General features: G+C 38.6%; 1 protein-coding gene across 2 annotated transcripts; it reads left to right on the forward strand.

Moving 5' to 3' along the window:
* The first annotated feature begins 2,144 nt into the window (after positions 1 to 2,144).
* On the forward strand, positions 2,145 to 22,040 carry LOC113017222 (ATP-binding cassette sub-family G member 2-like). Of its 2 annotated transcripts, none has more exons than XM_026160377.1 (18): positions 2,145 to 2,564; positions 3,752 to 3,964; positions 10,155 to 10,214; positions 10,696 to 10,810; positions 11,092 to 11,244; positions 11,464 to 11,621; positions 12,519 to 12,621; positions 12,746 to 12,794; positions 12,883 to 12,981; positions 15,061 to 15,177; positions 15,552 to 15,697; positions 17,213 to 17,295; positions 17,395 to 17,484; positions 18,136 to 18,260; positions 18,595 to 18,749; positions 20,073 to 20,162; positions 20,948 to 21,018; positions 21,593 to 22,040. In XM_026160377.1, the coding sequence occupies exons 2-18, from the start codon at positions 3,783 to 3,785 to the stop codon at positions 21,741 to 21,743; spliced, it is 1,947 nt and encodes a 648-aa protein (XP_026016162.1). In that variant the 5' UTR covers positions 2,145 to 2,564; positions 3,752 to 3,782; the 3' UTR covers positions 21,744 to 22,040. The 2 variants fall into 2 exon arrangements, with proteins under 2 accessions (XP_026016162.1, XP_026016163.1); XM_026160378.1 differs by lacking the exon at positions 2,145 to 2,564 and adding an exon at positions 2,620 to 3,207.
* The last annotated feature ends 1,924 nt before the right edge of the window (positions 22,041 to 23,964 follow it).

Consider the following 23,964-nt stretch of genomic DNA (forward strand, 5'->3'; position numbering starts at 1 on the left):
TATTCAGGTGTGTTGACCCAGGGTGAGATCTAAAACCTGCAGCACACCAGCCCTCGAGGCCTGGAGTTCGACAGCCCTGCTTAATCAATGTTTGGTAGCACCGGGAGTGACCTTGAACTAAAAACGTGCCTTTTATTTATAGGCATATCAAACACTAACAAAAGCACAGGAAGATGGTGACTAAACTGACACAACCTAAACTCAGAGTGAAACCTGGTGAAAGAAGAAGAAGGGCTTAAAAGCTGGCTCCCAGCTGTGATTACTCCCACATCTGGGAGTGTTCACATCTGGGAGTAATCACACACACAACGAGACCGGGAGACCGAGAGACCGAGATGTGAAATACGGGGAGACATAGAAACAAAACCTAAATCCTTGAAACTACAAAAAATAACTAAGAAACAAGAAATACAAATACTATAACATGAATAACACTAAATAAAAGAATATAAATTAATCAACAAACACAAAACACTGTGTTTCAGACCCACTACTGTGACATGTGCATTTCTGGCTGCCAGAACGGCAGCGTATTTTAGCACACCTTTCTCAACCCTGCCTTACATGCCAACTCGAACAAATCCCTGCTTCTCTCAAGCTGTTAGTGGTGGGTAATTTAAAATGTAGGAAAGATTTACCTGACATCAGAAAAATAGGCAATCAACTTCATCATACCACATAAATATAACTAATACTACTGGAACTTTTCTTATGTTATGTTGTATAAATCCGAGTCAGCAAAACGTAAGATTTACATGTGATCATTTATTTAACCTGTGTAGCATTTACCTTTGTTTAATGATAAACGATTTCTTGATCTTCACCTCTCACACAGTGGTTTTAATGGCCGGGATCAAATGGATCATAAATGCATTAAATTCTGGTTTTTGTTTATATCCTTGTTGGGAAAGTGTTTAGATACCAAGACATTGATGTTTTCCTTTGGACTTCTATACAGGTTTTGCGGACAAGTGATCACTAGCCGCGTGCCAGACATTTCAGACACGTGACAATCATGGCACAAGTGCAGGATCAAGTGAAAAAATCCTTAGTTGCACAGACCCAGAGACCGGTCCATGACAATCAGCCATTTGGTGAACATCGGTCATGAGGGAAAAATGTGTAATCCCCAACAGATTACAGATAGTAGACTTTGTCTACTATGTCAAGCAAAATATGGAAGCCAGTATAATTTAACTTTCATCTACTTGTATAGAGTCGGCATGATCCCTGACAGTTTTACCAGGTACTAAAAGAAAGTACCGGAATGGAAAGTGGCTTATGTTTGTGGTATTCTCCAACTGTCTTTTTTTTTTTAATTAACATTTCTGAAAAGGGTGAAACTTATTTTTCATAAATGGAGGGCCATTTATATGGATACACCGTAATAACATGGGAATGGTTGGTGATATTAAAGTCCTGTTTGTGGCACATTAGTATATGTGAGGGGGCAAACTCCCCAAGATGGGTGGTGACCATGGTGGCCATTTAGAAGTCGGCCATCTTGGATACAACTTTTGTTTTTTCAATAGGAAGAGGGCCATGTGACACATCAAACTTATTGGTAATGTCACAAGAAAAACAATGGTGTGCTTGGTTTCAACGTAACTTTATTCTTTGTTATGTTATTACGGTGTATCCATATAAATGGCCCACCCTGTACATCTTATTCCCCCTGAGGTTTTGGTAGGTTTTCTCCCGCTTCCTGTTTTTTCTGTCACCCTAAAGTGCTCACAGCTGTGGTGACATAACGGTGATTTCCAAATTCTAAACTCGTCGATGCTGAATCACTTTAAATGACATTAAAGTGACTCAGCAATAGACATTCAATAGGCATTTTATTTATTTCTATGTATATATATTTTTTTTTACATAGCATGGCATTTGGAATTTTGCTTGGTTTGCTGCTTTTTAAGGTGTATTTTTTATTTCTTTACTTTATATAATTTTCACCCTATTGACCTACTTTGTTATGTCATTCTCTAGATCATTGAGACACTTTAGGCTATGATTTAATTTTTTTTATAGCTTCTGTTTGATATTTCGGCTGCTGTAACACAAATGTATTACATTTGGGTTAAATAAAGTTATTTTATATTATTTAAATTGTCTTTTTTTCAGAAAATCTCTTCAAGTCACAAGTTTTATAATGAAAGTGCAGGTAAATGACCTTTGAAACAAACACACACCCGCCCCTCAGGGTCACCAATAAAGTTCAAAGCCCTGCCCTTGTCAAGTGAAAAATGATGTAAACAAAAATCTCAAGTGCAAATTTTAACAGCAGTGCTGCTTACCCAGGAACTCATATGTCACAATAAAGCAATAACAGGACCTCACCATTGTAGGACACAGAGAGAGAGACAGTAGTGCCCTCCTCCCTACTTCTCTTATCACGCCTTTCAGACATAAAACCGGGCTGAGCACATGTACTAAACAAACCTCTCTAGCTCTGCTAAGCACGCGTTTAGCTCTGCAGTCTGAGTCACTGCAGTTTCCTGGTAAGCCTGCTGCGGTTTGGATATCTGTCCGTAGCTGTTTTCAGTGGCGCTTTCCGACTAAAGCAGGTGAGAGATAGTGTCTTTGTTTTGAGTTTTGGTTGCCACGTGTATCTTTTTCTCTATTTTTAAAATCTAAAATCAGCTCTCGCTGAGATGGAAGAGTCTAGAACATGTTTTTATTAACGTGGTATGAAGCAGACATTAAGATTAAACGGTGTTGCTTCTGAGTATATCAGATTAGACTAGAGATGCCCGATAATCAGCACTGCAGGAAGCGTCTACTGCAGAGGCCGGATGCCACAAGCAATTTACATATGAACTTTTGACCTTTACGGTATTTTCAACAAACCAAGCTTCAGTTTACACATCTTGTGAACTTGTACGGTTGGGTAATGAGTCTTAAAAAACCGAATCCAGTAACAATAATCTAAAAATGTAAATGGTTTTAGAAAAGTTGACATTCCAGATTCCAAAAATATTCCAAACATTAATTGGGAAAATGACAGGAAACCACCCGCTTCATTCATTTACGGTTCTAGATAATTGTAGATAGTTGTTCTCGGGACTTATTGATGTTGGCTTAAAAGTCAAACAGTGTTTAGGAAAGAGATTTGGGCAAACACAATTAAAAGCCGTATACAGTGTTTTTTCTTTTTCAGTGGGTCTGACTCACTTAAAGAAATATCCGAACTTGGTGCTGGGTTTAAGAGTAAGTGAACTGTGTTGCTGCATGTGTTTTAAATTTCTTCAGTTATCTAAACATCTGGTCTTTGTTTTAGCTCTAACATATAGTAATAGTTGAAATACATACTTGATTTTAACTACATAGACATTAAAGCATAGACATTGTTCATATGGCTTTGCTTTGTTGTAGATTCCCAAAATTTAACAGAATACATTCTGAGACAGCAGCACTGAGGAGACGAGAGTAAATGACCTGTCTGCAGCTTTCATTTCAAGTTCAACTTTAGCAGCAATGAACGTAATATCATAAAGTCACACAAAAGTGCAGCAACAGGATTGTAATATGATTTTTTAAAATCTACTATTGTTAATGTTGATGTAGAATAGGCATTTTATATGGAAATCCAAAAAATAAGGATTTGTAACAAACCAAATTGCTTCAAATTTGGTTTTAAAAAATGACAAGATATGGTGATATTTGTTATGTAAAAACAAAACCGTTGCCTCAAGAGATGTAAAAGATTAGATTTTTATTAAGAAATGGTATTTACAGCAAAAATGTTCTTCAGTGTTGGGCATACAGGTGGAGACAACTGAAGGATGTCAGACAACGAAGATACGATCGAAATGGGGATAAACGGAGCCCCTAAAGGGTCCCGTTCAAGACAACAGTTGCACGGCGCAACAGTCAGTTTCCACAATATTCACTACAAGGTGAAACAGGGAGGTGGATGTTTTTGCCGAAAGAAGGCCACAACCAAAGACATCCTCATCGACCTCAAGTGAGTAGACTGGTGCATTTAAACTTCGAGGACAACAGACGTTTTATTTTTAAGCTAACAAACAACAGGCTACTTGTCATTTTAAACACACTTCTAAAAAATGAGGGCAAAGCTTAGCTGCAATATCTCATCTTCATGCAGCCTAAAAGTACAACATTAGATTAAGCGGTCAAAAGTTTGGCTGTACTTCACAGCAAAATATGCAAACTCAGCAGCCTGCAACAAGTGCTTTAAGCTGATACTGTGCAAAGAAGGTAACTCCTCGAATCTGATGAAACACCCGGCGACACATAGCGGGGTATTTTTAAAGCCGAGAAATGCACCTTACCTACTGCGGGTGTGGTGCCTGTTATCGGACCCGGAGTTAGCAACATCCCCCAAGAACCCGAAGAGCAGAGTCCTGGCCCCTAGCCCTGCCAGTGTAGCAGAAATGATGAGGATGATGATGGCAGCAGCAGCCGTTCTTCTCTGCGTGAGTAGCTTAATGTTGTTCGTGTGTAATTTACGTTGAGTAGGCTAACCACGTTATTACATTAATGCATGTAAGGTGAACTAGCAAACACCATCGTGGATACATTACATGCGGCTGTCTTCTTGTTTGATGGCAGATACTCCCTTCACCCTGGCCAAGAAGGCTAAAATGACCAAAGAAAAATTGGAAAACAGCTAAACATGAGAGGTTTTTGGACAAAGTTTGTGTTATCCATTGTTTAAGCACCGGTTCGAGCACCGGCACGGTTGCAAAAGTACCGGTTTGGCACTGGTATCAGATAAAACCTAAACGATACCCATCCCTAAATGTAACAAAGGCAAATGAAGTCTGGGATTTTGATTTTTCCATGTATATCCCACAAATGGCTAATTATCTATTGGTTTTCAGAACTTTAAGCTTAATTTTGAAAGTTGTGTGGCTGAGGAATGTTTTAATAAAAGGGACGTTGTTCACACATTCATCTTAAAAAAATATTCATCTTTTTTACTGAGGACCTTTGAACACTCACAGGTGTGTTTTTCCCAAATTCTGGTTAATGGTATAACTTGGTTATGAATTGTCCTTGTGTGATGCTCAGTGGGCTATGATGTTACAACATCAGTGAAAGGCTATTGTTTCATCACGGTAAAGGCAAACAAACAAAAATTCCTAGAATACAGACTTCTTTTTTTAGAAAGATTCAGAGGGACGTCCAGTGGATGTTCATAAAAGACGCTGAGCAGGTGATGAGGACACATCATTAATGTTCGCAGAATTTTAGTTTCGGTGCAGGCAATGTTTTTTTTTTTAAAAGCTGAACAAAGAAGCCCAAGTGAAAGATGCCGCTTACCTTCCTTTTTTCAAAATTGTGAGACAACAAATTTCGTAACTTTCCAATCCTGTGTAGTTATTCAGCCATCATAAAAAAAATTAACAATGTATTTTAATTAATTTCTAAGTTCACTGCAGTTTTCACACTTTGCAAACCAATCCATTGTGTTCAGTTAGACGATTTTGCAGGCCCATGTTGGACCACGTCTCTACTAAAAGAAACATGCAGTCAGGTATTTTAAAGATAAGATAAGATCAGCTTGGGTAATGCATTATTGTTAGAGCACATGTAACCTTGTCTTACATCACACGCTCTAACAATCAGCAGAGTAACATGCAGCATGAATAAAAATCGGCAAAATGAGCACGCCCTTTACCCAAGGATATACCACGCAGTCACGTGGTATATATGTGTAGAGGGTGGAAATGCTCAGGTTTTGTCAGGACTTGTGATAATGAAACAGCTTCAAGGAAAAACTGTGGATTTACAACTTGACTAACAGCCTTTTAAGTCATATCTTGTCACCTCACTGTTTCTGTAGTGATGCACTTTGCCTCTTAAAGTTTACCAACCAAACTGCAATAAGCTGGCTTGGATTTACTTTGTCTTACAAGAAATTCCTGTGATGCTACAATGCATGCTTTAGCCCTCAGGTGACTGTAAGCATGAGCCCATACTGTGGTAAACTGGTAATGCACAGTCTGCATGTGCAGCTACTGTGTGTTTATTTGTCTACGTGCTGCCAGGAGCCCACCTGGGATGCAAACGTGACACGATCAAGGTTTGCTTGGTTCAAACACTCCAACATGTTGGGAGGCAAAGGAAGGAAGTTTGCTTTGTCGGGAGACTCAGGTTCCTAAGTTTGCCTCTGTGAAACACATACACATACTGTACATACAAAAGCCTGTGAGAAGACAATGACTCTGGGCTTAAACCAACAAACAGGCACGGGTACAGGATGCTGTACTGCCTCAGTTTGTTTGAAACTTTACTTGGCAAGAACGTTGAGGGTGTAAAGGTTACTGAATCAAAGATGCTAAGTATTAACACTTTATAACAGCCAGGATTAATAAATTTAAACTGACAGTTACTTTAGCACTGAAGCAATGATTAGTAAGAAAGTTCTCCAGGTTGTTGACAGTTAAGCTTCTTCAGGTCCTTAAAACAATGCCAGATGAGCCGTGCAGATGATGTTGGAGTTAAAGCTAATAAATGCCAAATAATGTAATAATAATAATAATTATAATAGTCAAATAATAGTTTCATTAAACTTCTGAGGTCTGAGTCTTTGAGTTTTTGAGAACAACTGAACTTCAGCGGTGTAAGGCCCTATTCACAAAACCTAGAGACCAGTTGCCTATTCCCCTGGTAACCTTTGGTCACTAGAAAAAAATGTTTATTCTCTGACCAATTGGTGAGTGGTTCCTGTCAGTCACTAGGTGAAATCTATCACAAATAGGTGCAGGGTTCTGACAGAAAACCACATCATGATTTGTATTCTAACAAACATAAATGTAGAAGAACTCCAAAAATAAATGAAAGTTGAATCAACGTTGCTGATATTTTCTCAGTGTCTGTTCAACTTTCATTTTGAAACCATTTTTTAGTCATAACTAGACACTGTGAAAATCCTGGCCGCCAAAAGTTATTCAACATTGAAATGTTTGTTAGCTTCGGTCGCTAACCATGCCACAGTCTCATGTTGACGATCGACAAAGATGTCACCTTGTTTGCAAATTGCGATTTGCTTATAGTGAAACTGTGAAAAGTGCAACCTGGAAAGACCATAATTGCTATTCACATTTTTTTTTTACAAATAGTTGGTTTTTTATCTTTGTAGGGTCAGGGTAAATGTAGGGTAATGGTAGAGTTAAATCTACTACACCAACACGTATCTGCAGACAAAGCCATGGATTATACTCTGTTATAAAAAAGATCAATGTGTTATTATATATGTAAGTTATGAAAGCTTTAATGGGTCAAAGTGTAGCAGGTGTGTTTGTGTGCGTGTGTGCAGATTTTAATGACTTGTACCTGTGGGATTTTATTGGACATGTGTAATCATTGACAAAGTTGAAGGTCTGTGCTTTCGTTTAACCTGTTTGCATGAGAATAAGGGCTGTATCCTGCTGTGACAGCTCATACTGGAGCGCATTAAAACTGACTTTACCATCATTTATGATTGTGCATTTATAATCAGGCCAGAAACTGACCTGTCTGGGTGTAATGGAAGCTAAATCATCAGCAACGCCATTGTCACGCGGAGAATACACGCAAGGTATTCTGAATTGTGATAAGATGTGGAAAAGAAAACCTAATAAACAAAGGACGAGAGGAAGATATAGAAAGAAGGTAAAGTTAACAAAGCAGGGTTTCATCCACCTTTTGTAGTGGAGTCACTTGGATGAGAGATAATAATATTTATAACATTTATAAAGCGCTTTTCGAGACCCTCAAAGCGCTTTTACAATTCCACTATTCATCCGCTCTCACATTCACACACTGGTGAGGCAGCTACAGTTGTAGCCACAGCTGCCCTGGGGCAGACTGATGAAGAAGCGAGGCTGCCATATCACGCCATCGGCCCCTCTGGCCATCACCAGTAGGCGACGTGTCATTGGATTGATTAGCTAACAAGTCGCCTTCTTCTTCAAGCTAATCCATCCATTCACTGTGTCCATTAGAGCAGCTCGGTAGAGCAGTGAACTTACCCTATCTGTGCATTTAATCTCAGACATACGTCAGTATGTGATAAAGAAGTGGAGTTTCAACAGTACGCCCTCAGTTTTCTTTTCATTACTAGAATGGTTTTTTTTACCCTACACCTAGTGTGTAAAAAAATAAGTCATTTGCAAAGTAGATAGTGAAAGAAAAAAAAGCAAGAATTTTTTTTTGATCAATAAAAATTGATCAAATTACTCTGGTGTAGCATGAGATGCTGTGAGCGAGGTCCTTCACGATTTTGAAAAGACACCCATTGGGCCGTGAGTGAGGCAGAAAGTATGTTTGCATGGGACAGGATACTAATGCTAAAAAGCAGTGAGATTTTTTGTAAGTTAAACAAATAGACACAAGAATGCAGATTATATGTGAAGGACAAATATACTGTATTTAATTTTTCCCTTTACATTGCATTACATTTTTTGTTTTTGTTTTAATGTTCTTATGTGTTTTGAGTTACTAATGCTACGTTCACACTGCAGGCGAAAGCGCATCAAATCTGATTTCTTTTTTTGATCCTATGCGACCCATATCTGATCATGGTATGACAGTGTGAACAGCACAAATCCAATATTTTCAAATCCGACCTGGGGCGCGGGCCGCTTTGAGGGCTCACACTATAGCGTGTTTGCTGTCACATTTTATTTGTAGTGTGAACAAGCAGACAAAAAAATTGGATTTGATCAAAAAACTGGAATTAAGAGTGGCAAGTTTCTCATTTGCAGGAATCTAAACAACGCTGCAGAGTCATGTTTTCTGCTGAATGAATGACAGGACAGATTCTGAGCAGGAGGAAGTCACCTCCCTGTGTTTCTCAGACTCACTTAAATGACTGAGTGACTAAAAATGAATTTTACTTTTCCAAAACAGTAAATTGCTGACTAATGCCCTGGCAGACACTTTACAGTGTGCCCATGTGGTTTTGGGTTTCAGATGCATGTGGTAAATTTCAATCCCCTTCACTATACTATAGCGATACCAGCAAGAGCAAAAAAAATAAACCTGCATTAGCCTGAAAGGCATGAAGGAGAGAAAGGCGACTATAAGACAGATACATATAAAACTGCTGTGTCATAGTTACAGCTTGAGATTTGCTTAGTGGCAGTTTAAAAAAAAAAGAGGAAGTCTTCGTCCTTGTACATGTCAGGGAAAATGCAGAATAAGAATCACAGTGTTACGAAACATCCTCAACCAAACGGCCACTAAACTTGTAACTTTGCTGGAAAAAGCCATTTCAGTTCCTCAGAAATACGGCAGCATGACTTCTGTAGTATCATAAAAGTCACTCTAGAGAAAAGCAGAACTCAAACTGCTTCATCATTTCAGAAAAAAAAAACCTGTGAAAACTTTCAGGGAAAAGTAACCCTGGAAGTTACTTTTTAGAGCCTAACCTGTCACTGGGGTCAGACAGGTGTTTTGCAAACCTTTTGAACTGTTTGTTTCATTGAAGGAATTCCAGTGCTTTCCGAAAACAGCGACTCTGAGCCTTAAAGTGATATTGGGGTCATTACTGTAATCCTAGGCTAAGCAGCACTGCGAAGATGAAGGTTGGTAGAGAGAAGAGAGGGTGAGTGAGTGTGATGGAGGTCTACGGAAAGTAAATATTTTATTGGGCGATTGGGTTCTTTTTTTATTGTTTTGTTTTTGCTGTTTGCTGTGTTCTTTTTCCTCTTATTTCCCTGAGATTTAGCTGTGGCATACTGCCTGGGATGACTATAATGACCCTGATATCACTGAAGAGCACAGAGGTTTTGCTTTCAGGATTTTTTGGTTGCCCCAATTCAGAAGAAGATTTTATTATTCCTACACAGTAAAAAATAAGATCAACATTTAATCTTTATTAGTGATCCATTAAACTTTAGGAATGCAAATTTTCAAGAGCTGTATGCTTCATGCAAATGAAGCTTATTATTTTTATTGCTGATTAATTTCACAGTTACCACAGTGACTTCATTCAACCAAGAGTTCAAATTTAAAAAGTAGCGAAACATAAACAGAATAAAGAAAAAAACTGGAAATTTTAAAATTTAAGAAGCTGAAACCCTTGAATGTGTCCAAACGTTTCCCGGCTGCTGTTTATGAAATGAATTATTAAAACATTTTTCATGTGAAACTCACATCTACAGATTCACCGCTGATAATATTTTTGTCGCTCTCTCCCTCAGTGGGATCATGAAGCCAGGTCTCAACGCCATTATGGGAGCGACAGGAAGCGGGAAGTCATCGTGAGTGCTGCAAATGTGTTTGTACAGGGAGAAATCAGGATGTTTTCCATTCATGTTTAGCAAAAATCTGAAGAAAACGTCTTTGTTTGTTAAGAGATGAACAACTGGTGGTCGACGCATCAGTGTAGAGGAAGTATTGTACACATTAACTGCTGGAAACCTAAATGTTTGTGTCTTTGCTGTACACAGAAAGATAAGGTCTTCTTCTATCTAGTACAGTTTGAATATATAAACAATTTTCCTGCCACATGGAAAAGACATTACAGGAAATAAAACAAGAATGTTTTGCTATTTTTCCGTTCAAACTTCCCGTCTATATTTGTGCCAGCTGATTAGCAAAGACTGCCTATTCTTGCCTTTGCTAATTCAGATGGTGTGTAACAGGAAAGCAACCATCCTTATAGATGGTGTGAGCTGATGTCTGCATAAAGCCTCCTGACCGGGACTCAATTTGTGATTGAATGTTGCCTTTTTGTTTTAGGTTTCTTGATGTTCTGGCAGCTAGAAAGGACCCTGCAGGTCTGTCAGGAGAGGTCCTGATTGACGGAGCCCCTCAGCCCCCAAACTTTAAGTGTCTGTCTGGCTATGTGGTTCAGGTGGGTGAAGCAGGCAGGAAGTTCTACAGGATTTAGCAGAGTTTCCTGGACAGGGCAGGAAGAGATTTCCTGCAACAATAAAACTGGCTTCTTAGGCCAAGTCTGTTTGAGTTGCATAAAGTTAATTGTTTTAGAAATACTGAGGTCATAAGTCACATCTCTGGAAATTAAACTGAGTTAAAAAGATGTCCTTGAAGCAAAAATGCATCTGGCAGCAGTAAATGTTTGGTCACTTTTAATGTGTTAGATTTTTTTTCTGAACAGTAGCTTCCTGTCTGCAGGATGATGTGGTGATGGGGACTCTGACGGTCAGAGAAAACTTCACCTTCTCTGCAGCCCTGCGTCTCCCATCAAGCATCAGCCATAAAGAGAAGAAGCAGAAAGTTGACAGACTGATCAAGGAGCTTGGACTGGGCCGAGTGGCCGACTCCAAGGTGAGACGAAAGAAACTTCAATAAAAAAAATAAAACATTTAGTCAAGAAGTGGTACAAAAGAATAATAGAATACATAAAACTGACTCTAAAATATAGGAAGGATGAAAGTATCCAAAAGATTAAATAGCGCAAAGAAATGAGAAAAAAAACAAAACAAAGACGCATGAGAAGAACTGGAAGACAGATTGAAAAAGTCTGATTGTAGTGTGCTTGTGCAGGTGGGCACTCAGCTGATTCGTGGGATTTCTGGTGGCGAGAGGAAGAGGACAAACATTGGGATGGAGCTGATTATTGATCCGCCTGTCCTCTTCCTGGATGAACCCACCACAGGCCTCGACGCCAGCACGGCCAACTCTGTGCTGCTGCTGCTCAAGAGGTGAAAACGCACATATTTTTAGTGCTGATGCCATGAAGATGCCCATCTATATCATGCGGCCACACCTTGAACGTTAACACTGAGTCTGAAGTTATGTCCTTAAATCTATGAAGTCACTGGGCAAGCTAGCTCACAAACATCACTACTGTAAATAGTGATGATTTTGCAGGATACTGACTTTTAAAAATGGCCATTTTTCCAGATCTGCATCAGGAGTTTGGATGAACTGGGCGATGTTATCTATAACTGTATTTTCCAGTGTAAAATGTTTTATTAGGGATTAAGTAAGAAGCAAGAAGGACTGATGTAATCATTGCATAGCTGAATTCTGGTTCAATTAGACAACGTTCGCTGGGTGAAACATGGAGTCTGTGTTTTTCTGGAGACTGTTAGCTAGCGCTGATTACTGTTTATTCTAGGAGCAGAGCAGAAGCAACTAGAAAAAGCATTTCCTAGCAAAAATGAAAACTGAAAATTTGAAGATTTTGCCTGAAATGCTTAAAAATGTTAAAAATCTTCAAACCTTAACTTGTTGAATGAGCTTAATTGCATTAGGTTTTCAATTAGGTTGCCAGGTTGCCATCCTAAGTGTAAAAAACAACAGTACCAAAACTGAAAATGCTCTAGATAAAACCAAAAGTACAGTGAAAGGTTAGGGTAACCCTAACCAAAAACATGAGTGAGAGGACCAAAGGCTGACCTAACATGGAAAGAAAGGCAGGCCAAAGGTAACTTCAGTTAGCAAATTGTCAATGTAGGGTGAAAGCCACAAGCTGCAGCCCTCTGCATCATATGGTAGTAGTAATAGTAGTATCACTAAATGAATAACTATAATAAATGAAAAAAAATCCATTGAATAAGTTTAACCTAAATAACAGTTTTTTACTGTTATTCCAGGATGGCAAACAATGGTCGTACCATAATCCTCTCCATCCACCAGCCTCGATACACCATCTACCGCCTCTTCGACAGCCTCACCCTGCTAGTCAACGGTCATCAGGTCCCCTTTAAATACTGCTTATTGAAACACTTAAACATTTTCACTGAGCTAACTTCAAGCTACCTGTGGAGGAAACTGTGACTGACATGTTAATTCTTCTTCTCTCTGTTGTAAAACATGTCAGGTTTATCACGGCCCAGCACGGAGTGCACTGGAGTACTTCTCTGGCATTGGTAAGCACGCCTGATTAACTTTAACCCAACAAGATGCAACACGACAGAAAGGCAATGTTTGTGACTATGTTTTAAAACTGTTTCCTAGGATACACCTGTGAGCCCCACAACAACCCTGCTGACTTCTTCCTGGATGTCATCAACGGAGACTCGACCGCCGTCGTCCTCAACAGTGGGAAAACAGAAGGTGTGTAAGTTTGTTCTGGACAAAAAGACAGCAGTGGGGAAAAAAAGATCCTCTGAGGTGTATGCCATCGTGGTTATAACCTGACCTTGTTTGGAAAATCTCTTAATAATAATAATAATAATAATAATAATGATAATAACTAGAAACATTTGCATTTCCTGCAAAAATGCTGTGTGAATGCCTTGTAGTGGAATCGGAAAACAGCAGAAGAAGGAGAACAATCTTCTGAAAAGAGCTGAAGAAGCTAAAAATTGTGCTGAAAACAGCTAAAAAATCTGGAATTTGTACTGAAAAGATGTGAAAAAGTTAAACTATCACCTGAAAGGAAATGTTGCTACAAGCTGGGCTTGAACCCAGGCCGCCTTGTCGCAAGGCAGTTAATCATCTTGCTGAGCCAAACCAGTTCTCAGTATACTGAGACGATATGGAGAAACTGAATAATCTGCTTAAATGAGCAGAAGAGGCTGTAATTTGTGATGAAAAGAGGTGAAAAAGCTTTTTCTGCTGAAAAGCTGCGAATCAGCAGAATTTCTGCTGAAAACAGCCAAAGAAACCGGAAACGTGGCTGAAAAGGGCTGAAACAACTCAAAATTCTGCTGAAAAGTGGTGAAGAAGTTGAAATTTGTGTTGAAAAAAATTAAAAATGTTTAACCATTAATCGAAAAAAATGTTGCCATAAGCGGGATTTGAACCCGGGCCTGCTGCTCTGAGAACGGCTGCTCATCTCACTGAGCTAAAACACAGCTACCCCGGCAAGCAAAATCAGTGACCACACTAATAATGTGGTCCCATTCAGCAAAATGGGCCTAAAATGGCATAAAAACCTTAATATCTCAAAAAGTATAGACGTTATGAGCACCGAAGCCGGCATTAGCAGAAACAGCAGAATAGTTTAAAATTTGAACAATGAAAATTGCACAAAAACTGTGGAAGTAGTTTCATGCCGAAGAACCACGGAGCAACTAGAATAAAGTATAAAGAATAAAAAGAAACAGGCATTCACACAATAATAACAACCATCACATGCAGTTTTTGCAGTTGAGTGTGGACAAATTGGAGGAAAAAAATTCAGAGAAAGAAGCTTTTAGAAGTTGTGTCAAGTCTTCCCTTTTCATCTCATCAAACACCATCCAGTATCAGTAAACAGCTGTTCTACACTAACGCTGATGCTGCACCATCATTTTATGTTAAAACACCAAATGGACACATTTCTGTATCACTGTGTCCAGTGTCCAACTCTGCCACTATCAGCTGGGAGCTATAACTTTGCCCTCTATAATATTCGTAGGGCTTTCCGCTGTTACATAAAAAGTTGCTGAGAAAAGCACATTAGATAAATAGTTTTTTGAGAATTCATCCTGTGAAACTTTAGTTAGTTCAAACATGAAATCATTAAAGTCTGAACAATAACTTTTGTTCAGCAGACTGCGTTTAACTCACGATATCAGCTGCATCATAGTCATGATGATTAGGTTACAGAAGAGAAACAACAACATCCATAGAAGACAAATATTCCTGAAACTTTTTGAGCACTGAGAAATTTACACTTCTTTCATGTGGAAACCAAAACATACATTTTAACCAGCTGTCCAGCATACAGTGGTTAGGTGAAAGTGGTTGACTTTATTCCCTTTTTTGTTCTCCAAAAAGGTTTTACTAATGACTCAAAATACTTACAGAAATGTTTACTATAACTAAAAGTACATTGATTTTAAAATGTTATGAACTCAAATTATGGACAAGCTGCTAGCAGGATGAAGGTGCCCTCTTCTGTCCTACATACATTTTTAGATTCACTGGTCAACCAGGTGTGAAAGTGCTGCAGAAAGATGTGCAAAATCAAAATTCCCTCAAGTGAACCTGTAACACATGCTGCATTCAGGCACTGTAGGACACATGACATTATTTAGACTTGATTTGACGTTAGTTTGAATTTGTTTGGGTTAAAATATTTAGTTCTAATTGTAATTGTAAAGCGATTTATCCTGATTCTGTGACATATGCCAGTGATTATATGATTAGAAGTAATAATATAAAACCCTATTTTTTGTAGACCTGACAAGACCTCTCTTTGTCCAGATCCAGATCAAGAGCTGGATTCAGAATCGATGTCGAAGTCCCGAAGAGGGATTGGGGAGAAACTGGTGGAGGAGTACAGAAACTGTCAACACTTCAAAGAGACCAAAGCAGAGCTGGGTGGGTACCAAAAGAAGGCTTCAGTATTTATTGATTTTTAATGTTTGTATCTGAAACTGTTACAAAAATATGTTGGGTGACGATAAACAAAGCTAGATGGCTACAAAAAAGGGGTATAGTGAGTACAAATTGGTCAAAAATTCTCCAAATAATTGAATCCCGATGTAAATGAACCACAAAGAGATAACGAATGACTACATTGTCTCAAATTGATGTTGTCTTTATTTTGGTTTTACTGTGAAACTTTGCTGTCCTGTCTTCACAGGACATGTTAATGACTTTAAATGTGAACAGAACACATTAGTTCATACAGACATGAGCATTTGTTTAAATGTAAATTAATTCAAACCGTTGCCACCTTCTGTCTGTCTCAGAGAGGATCGTCCAGGGAAAGAAGGTGGTCACTACTACTCCCTTCAGAACCATCACCTACACCACTGGCTTCTTCACACAGTTCAGATGGGTTCTCAAGAGGACATTTCGCAACCTCATACTCAACCCGCAGACCTCCATCGCCCAGGTAAGTCTGTGTAATGTCCACTTTATTTATTCACTTATTTAAAACAAGAACTGTCCAGTTTGGAGAATGTGTATCTTCACTGTCTAAGAGGGAATTTATTCAGTTCATTGGATTTTGCAGGTATTTATTTACTTATAAGGTATCAGAATCAGAATCAGAATCAGAATACTTTATTGATCCCTGGGGGAAATTATTTTTTGTTACAGTGCTCCATTTTAAACCAACATTAAGACAAGACAGACAATACGCTAACTAAGAATAGTACAATATATACATATATATACATACATACATACATACATACATACATACATAAATAAGTCACTTATAAATAAATATTTGGAAAAGAAACATGTGTAGCTGTTGCAGTAAACAGTGTGTTAAGTGGATGCGTTGTACAGGGAGATGGCCACAGGCAGGAATGATTTCCTGTGTCGTTCAGTGGTGCTTTTCACAAGGTAACACAAGGGAGGACAACCAGTACTACTTGAACAAATACAAACATTAACTGAGGGATGCCAGGGAACACAACTGAACAAGACAAACAAGACAGGATGAAAAACTGAGCACAAGGCATGTGAGACAAAGACTATGACAAAAAAATTAAGTAAAACCAACAGATGGAAATATGACAAAACACGGGGAACACAGGGGAAGGCTGATAACTGAAACCTGAAATTAGATATAAAAAACTCAAGATCAATCCCAGATAACCATGATATTAAGAACAAATGGTAAAATACAGATTATCACTACAAGAGAAAGTCTTTATACTTGAGTATAAAATAAACAATTCAAAAAGTCCAAACATTAGACGCTTCCAGGGCGAGGCAAGATTTAGCTATAGGATAGATGGCCACACATTTGACACTACAGTACTTTGGTATGGCTGTCAGTCCTGTGGCTGTGAAGACAAAAAGCAGCCCTCAGTTGTCTTTTTCAATTCACTTTTACTTTTATAGTGTCAAATCACCTAGAATAATGCAGAGACATCAATTCATCACCCCTCTACCACCATCACTGCACAGTCTGGGACTGACACTGTTGTGAATACTGTGGCATTGTGTTAATGCATATCTGACGTCTCCAGAACAGACAACATATATAACAAGACTTCTAATCAAGTGCATTTGATTAGCAGCTTGTGGGTGATGTTTGTCCTCTTAGTCCTACGGAAGCAGTAAGGGGGCACTTAGTCTTTTACATGACTACAAATTTATCTGAAAGTTTTCTTTTTTTTTCTTGACTGTTATTTTGCCTGCTGTTGAATTTACTGTGGGCTTTTCTGTGGTCACTGCATCACCGCTCACTCTTCCTGTGTGCACGTGTCATCAGTCAGTGGGAGTTTAGCAGGAGCAGCACCTGGTGTCAATAACTGAAACTGCATCATCAGATCATTTTAAGGGGTTTGGGAAACACACTACCTCCCTGCCTCAAACTCAAGGAATAATGAACTTGCATTGATAACTGTGATAAGTGGTTATAAGTGTCTTTTTAAAAAAAAAATCTGTTTAGGTAGCAGTGACAATCCTCCTCGCTCTGGTTGTCGGAGCCCTTTTCTTCAATGTCCAGAATGATTCGAGTGGGATTCAGAACAGGTATTTACTGTAGTACTTTTGTCTTTGTCACATTTGAAAGACAAATGATAAAAATGAATCTGGGATGTGAGATTATTGATGGTGTGGTTGTGTGTCCAGGACTGGTGCGCTGTTCTTCGTCGTCGTGAATCAGTGTTTCAGCTCCCTGTCGGCTGCTGAACTCTTCATTGCAGAGAGGAAAATCTTCACGTGGGTCTCACACTCAAGGAACTTTTTTAATTCACTTTGGGGTGAAAGGTTTTCATTATATGAGGGTAAAATTCACTCATTCATTCATGTTGAGGAGTTTGCATCTTTGCTTTCTTTAAAGATGTGTTCAGGAAGTGAAATTGTTGGGACTTGCTTATCATCCAGGGACCCGAGTCGGTATTCTTTGCAGGAAATGCACATCTTTACTTTACTTTCTTTTTTAGTCAGATCAATATGTTCTCCTCTCATTGCCTTCTTCTTTCACAAAATGTAATATTTTAGGTTTAGCCAAAAAAAGAGAAATCGTAATACACACATTCTTGCGGTGCCCTTTTATATCATAATGACAACTATCATCTACTTATTAAAAACACATTATATTTAATGTTTTTTTTTCAATTAATAAGGATCAGTAGGATTATTAAGAAGCATTTTAAAAATGGAAAGTTTATGCATTTCCAATCATTTTGTTTTTTTGACATTTTACATTTTTATGCTGATTTTCTTTCTTGCTAATTCAGATTAAATGCTTCTGACAACTTTATTAGTTAAAGGTCTGCAGCAATGGCACTCACCTCTATTTATCATTATGTTTTCACAGATGCCGTTTTTAACACAACGTTTCCTGTATGTCTTCCTCTCTCTCTGCAGTCATGAGTATATCAGCGGTTACTACAGGGTATCGGTCTACTTCTTGTGTAAGATCCTGTCTGACATCATCACGCTGAGGACCATTCCCGCTATCGTCTTCACCTGTGTGGCATACTTCATGGTTGGTAGGTGGAAGACAAGCTGTGCTATCCTGGTGTTTATTCTTTAATTGTATGCAGAGTAGAGCAGATGTGATTGGTAAACCGATGTGTCAGTGTTTCTAATGGTCTGTGTTATGAATGTTGATCTTGATCTGTTTATCCTTTGCATATGTGAAGGAAAAACTGTTAGACTCTGAGATTTTTATATCACAGAAATCAAGGCAAAAAAACATATAAAGACAAGGTTGTTTTACACATCAGAGGTTTGTTAGGATTTGTATCATGTGCCGTTTGTGCATCTTTGTTACTATTTATAACCCTGGCGCTCTGATTTGTGATTTCGTCTGTGTATGTACAGGTCTGAAGCCGACAGCTGGGGCTTTCTTCTTCTACATGCTCACCGTCGCTCTGTGTGCCTACACCGCCACCTCCATGGCTTTCGCCATCTCAGCTGACCAGACAGTGGTGGCCATCGCTAACATCTTTATGACGATCTCCTGCGTCTTCATGATGGTGATGCACACACATCAGCATACACCTGTCCAAACATTAGTGCATACACACCCAGAGCCTGCATATATGAAGATGGCTGCAGCTTCTGGCTCTGAAAAGATAAGCCAATGTGAAGGTCTCCTAGACCTGCATTTTTTTCTAATGGACAGCAGGGGGCGACGACTCTGTCTGATTGTACAGAAGGTTATGGAAAAGTGACCCTACTTTTGACTTAATTCATGACCCGATAGGTTTGTTTATTGTTTCATGTGAGTCACAAGTGTCCTTCGGCTTCACAGGCTGACTAGCAACATACTTGTTTATTTTTTATTTAAGCTTTATTTGACCCGAAAGTCCCTTTAAATAAAAAAAACAAAACAAAAAACCCCAACTCTTTTTACAGCAGGCAAGGAAGAGCGGGCAAAGAAGGCACACTATTACAAAATTACAAATGTAACATAAAATCAAATACAAAATGAATACACACAACTCCATAAGACTCCAAAAGTAAAGAGGAAGGCATAAAAGTGGTCAGCTCAAGGCTTTACTAATCAGTTGAAGACATAATAAATGAATCACGTATTAAATAATAATGGCTTAGTCAATAAGTCCATCAAAAGGTGCAGAATGCAAACTGTGCTTATAACACAGGTAATGGTAATCTCCATCAAAATCCTGCAAACACTCACAAAACCATGATGGGACTGTGCTTGCAAGCATGCACCGGGGTATATTTTCCCTTTTCTGGTTCCACCTTAACATCAGGCTGCGATTCTGACACACGTTCACAGCAAACTGAATTAAAGCAAATCTCATAATGTTCAGTCATTTGATTATAAAAATATGAATTTACATCAATTTATGAGGAACTCGCTTAGAAAAAACTGACAGTGAGAAGTTAAATATCAGCTTTAGAGAAGTTATAACTAACACCTTTAATCTTCATGATGGTCAGACAGGTAATGCTAATGTTATTGAAGTTAGACAGAATTTCATAAAGGAATGTATTCCTGTGACATGTAAGACTGACTTAGTTTTATTTCTGGCAAAGGTAAAAGTCTGGGAGCAAGAAAAGAACAGCTATAAAAACACAAATCAATATTTCAACAAATTTTATGAAAGGTCAACAAGTTCAAGGCCTATGTGCTCTGTTTGATCTGTAAAAGGCTGAGAGATCAATACCATGGTTTTGAAATTGGTACTCATCAGGGAAGCGAAAAACCTCTGTAGATGTGGGATCTTCTATGCATACAGGCAGAAAGAAATGAAAACTCAAGGCTAAACCTGAAGTTACCACACAAAGCCTCGCCACTCGCCTCATCTGCTATGTTTCCTTTTCTCCAGATCTTTGCAGGACTGCTAGTGAACATCCCCTCCATCGCCAGCTGGCTCGCGTGGTTAAAGTACTTAAGTATACCCAGATATGGCCTCAGTGTAAGTACAAACACTGGCAATTACATCTATTTTTAACAGTTTTATTATATCTGCAGCAATTTTATAATCACTTAGAAATCTTCCCTTCCCTTAAGTTAGGCCTGTAACCGACTAAACTGTTAAACTTACTTTAGTTACTTACACCATATTTGAGCTCAGTTGGGCTACACCATGATACACAACATTGCAACATTGTTTTATTAACTAATCATACTTTTTATTCTATTTTATAATGTTTCTCTCTTTTTAGGATCTTTTATCTGGCCATCTTTATTTACATAAAGTTTTACTGCTTATTTATTTTTCCCTGTTGGTTCTTCTCCTGTGGTGCTTACAAGCTATTTTTTTTCTCTTTGACATTTTGTATATTACTTTCAAAATGCATCATTGCATTTGGCTCTACCTTTCCTAAAACAACCCCAAAGAGGATTTGTGTCTCCAGCTGAAACGGTACTATATAGATAAAGTTTGATTGATTGATGTGCTGATTATCAGTTATAAGGTAAGATCAGCTTTTAGAAAAAAACCATGCTAGTATATGAAGGCATTTGCAAAGATTTAGAAAACCTTTTAACTTGCTGTAGATTTTCACTCCTGTGCAATAATGCTAGCATCACCTTACCTGGAAGAACATTTTGTTTTAAAAAAAGCAGTTCTTCAGTAGTTTTTACATTTTACACATGCATACTGTGAGCAGGGTTGGTACTCTGGGTTTAAAAGAACTTTTTCTTCAGATGAAACTCTTGTTGAGTGATGTTTGTTGATTTGTCTGTGAATCTCTCCAGGCTCTGCAGGCTAATGAGTTCACCGGGCTGACATTCTGTGAGAAAATGAATACCACTCTCGACCAACAATAGTAAGCAGCACTGAGACACATGCAAGTTAACATGAAGTGATGAGGTTCACTGTGGGTTCCTAAATGAGATAGAAACATGGAAAACAGGCTCATCTGTGAGCACAAAGCCCATAACTACCAAAATAATGCAAAATGTTTAAAAAACAAATTTGTGCTGCAATCAAAATTCAAAATATAAATTTAGAGAATGGGATTAAAAAGGGATTAAAGTTATTAACACAACAGATTCATCTAAAATTAAGCCTTAACACAATTCAAGTCCCTTAGAGATGTTGTTTAAATAGATACTAGGCAAAAACAGCTTTTGTATCAGGCTGTAAACATGTTTATTTCTGCAATGAAGTTGGACATTTTTACATCAGTCTGTGGGGACTGACTCGTTTATAAAGCCAGTCTCAAGTGGTCATTAGAGGAACTGCAGTTCTGGTGTACCATGAGCAAATTTCTTCTGTAAAGTTGGGAGTCTCTGGGGAATGACTCACCTCTAGTGAATCAGAGCAACTGCAGCTTTTGGTATCTCAGCATATCTCAGCATTTATTTTGTTTTTGAGGAACTTTTGTGCTCTGTTTCCAGCTGTTACTCTGGGGAGAAGGTTCTGGAGGAGCAGGGCGTCGAATACTCCCTCTGGGGAATGTGGCAGAACCACTTGGCCTTGTTTATCATGACGATCTGCTTCCTCATCATAACTTACCTGAAACTGCGCTTCATCAAGAAGTTCACCTAAACTCCTGACTGTTGGTCGTGGATGTTTTTGTGTTATTTGTTCTTCTCAAGTTCAGGTCTAGTTTTCACGTCATTTATTCAGGTTATTCAGTTTATAAATACAGATCTATAATATTGATTTTTTTTCCTTTCTTTTTTTCTTTTTGTAAATTTTTTATAAAGATTGTTATAAAAACTGATTGTTTGATCACCCCTTACTAACAATGTCATTGCCTCATCAGCTGTATCATAAGTTTTGCACTTTAAAGTTCAGCATCACAAATACAAGAATTTCATATTTATAAACTTTGAATTTACATTACGTGTCTGTTTTGCTCATTTTTAAATTTTCATGATCGTTTTAGGACATACAGTGTCAGCAGCAACATTTAGCTGTAAATGTTTGCCTGTAAAAAAAATCATACATGAGCTTTGAACCAATTCCTCCTACTGTACCTTCAAAGTTCTTATAATTCATTCTGATGGACTCATGAAAGGCTGAAACAAGTGTTAAACCAGTCAGCTGTAGCAAAAACATTTCAGTCAAAACCCATTGATGGTGGTGCTGGGGGAACTAAGCAACAGGCAGGGACATGAGCCATTTTATTAGGTTCAGTCATACAGCTGCTCAGTTCAAGATTCTTCAAACTGAGCATCAGAATGGAAAGAAATAGGATTTAAGTGACATTGAAAGTGGTGTAGTTGTTTATGCCAGACGGACTGGTCTGATTATTTTAGGAACTGCTGATCTGGGATTTCCCCACGCAAGTATTTACAAGTCTTACTACGAAGCCCTGCAAGGGACATGGGAGAAAAAAAATTACGATGAACTTTTGCGAGATCAAGAAAACCAACTCGGGATCTTGCAAAAGTTGAATCCCAACAATGGCGGCAGCTACTTGTAATATTACTCTTTCTGGGTCACAAAATAAACTTTTAAGATATTTTGAGGCGTGACTGTAGTTGTGTAAACGTCAAATATCTGCTCGGTTTGCAAGACATCACATATTTGCAAAAGTGCTCTGATGTTGTTGGAGATCTGACACCCACCATCTCGAAGCTAACGGGAGGTCGAGACCTACTACAGCCATGGAACACCGCTCTCCCGGCACATCGTGCCTCGACCTCCCGGTCGGCTTCGAGCTGGCGGCCTCCGAAGAATGCGGCTAAAACTTTTGCGAGATCCCGAGTTTGTTTTGCGAGATCTCTCAAAAGTCCGTCTTAATTTTATTTTTCTCCCATGTCCCTTGCGGGGCTCCGTATCTTACAGAGAATTGTCCAAAAACAGAGAAAATATCCAGACATCTTCTGATGACTGCTTCCAGTCACGCCATGTCACAAAGTTTAAATCATCTTAAATTGGTTTCTTGAACATGACAGTGAGTTCACTGTTCTCTACAGTCAGCAGATCTCAATTCAATAGAGCTCTGGTGGCATGTGGTGGAATGAGAGATTCAAATCCTGGAGGTGCAGCCGACTAATCTGCGGCATCTGTGCAATGCTATCATTATAATGTGGACCAAACAGCCCTGAGGAATGTTTCCAACACTTTATTGGATCTCTGCCATGAAAAAAGCGTGACTCAAAAAGCAATCTGCCTTTTGTTTGCACGTGATGAGATAATGGGAGAGGATCATGAGGGTAGAGCACGTGTACACAAACCCAGAAACATCAAAGGGCTACAGTAGGTGTGTGCCGGTAAACAGACACTAGCTCCCATAGAAACCACTGCTATGTTTATGGTGTTGTGTGAAGTTGGGAAATCTCATTTAACATGAGTAACGGCAGTAATGACATATAGGTAGAGAACAGCTTTGTGTTGCTGTAGGAAAACCTCTGTGTGGTAAGTGGATGATTAACTGTTTCCATAAACCGTTTAATGAGCCCTTTAGCAAAACATCAAACCAACAGCTGAGATTATAAAGAGAAGCAAATTAGAGCAAATGATGGAGATTTTGTTCTCGAAGGAGTCTGATAGATTTGTGAATGTAAATAAGACAGGGGCATAGACAAACATTATCCTTCTTTATGGTGTGTGGAGATGTTTTATACGGAGCCCCGCAAGGGACATGGGAGAAAAATAAAATTAAGACGGATTTTTGCGAGATCTCGCAAAACAAACTCGGGATCTCGCAAAAGTTTTGCGAAAAGTTCATTGTAATGTTTTTTTTCTCCCCTGTCCCTTGCGGGGCTCCGTAGTTTTGTTTGAAATCCCAAGGTGACAAAAAGTATTGTGAAGCTAT

This window comes from Astatotilapia calliptera, unplaced genomic scaffold, assembly GCF_900246225.1.
Source record: "Astatotilapia calliptera unplaced genomic scaffold, fAstCal1.2 U_scaffold_1, whole genome shotgun sequence".
NCBI classification, from domain to species: domain Eukaryota; kingdom Metazoa; phylum Chordata; class Actinopteri; order Cichliformes; family Cichlidae; genus Astatotilapia; species Astatotilapia calliptera.

What these genes read in the sequence shown, in the direction of transcription:
- LOC113017222 (XM_026160377.1), top strand. Translation starts at nt 3,783, where the DNA reads ATGTCAGACAACGAAGATACGATCGAAATGGGGATAAACGGAGCCCCT. An exon ending in GACATCCTCATCGACCTCAA is followed by an intron (nt 3,965 to 10,154) that starts GTGAGTAGACTG and finishes TCTCTCCCTCAG; the next exon opens with TGGGATCATGAAGCCAGGTC. An exon ending in GGAGTACTTCTCTGGCATTG is followed by an intron (nt 12,795 to 12,882) that starts GTAAGCACGCCT and finishes ACTGTTTCCTAG; the next exon opens with GATACACCTGTGAGCCCCAC.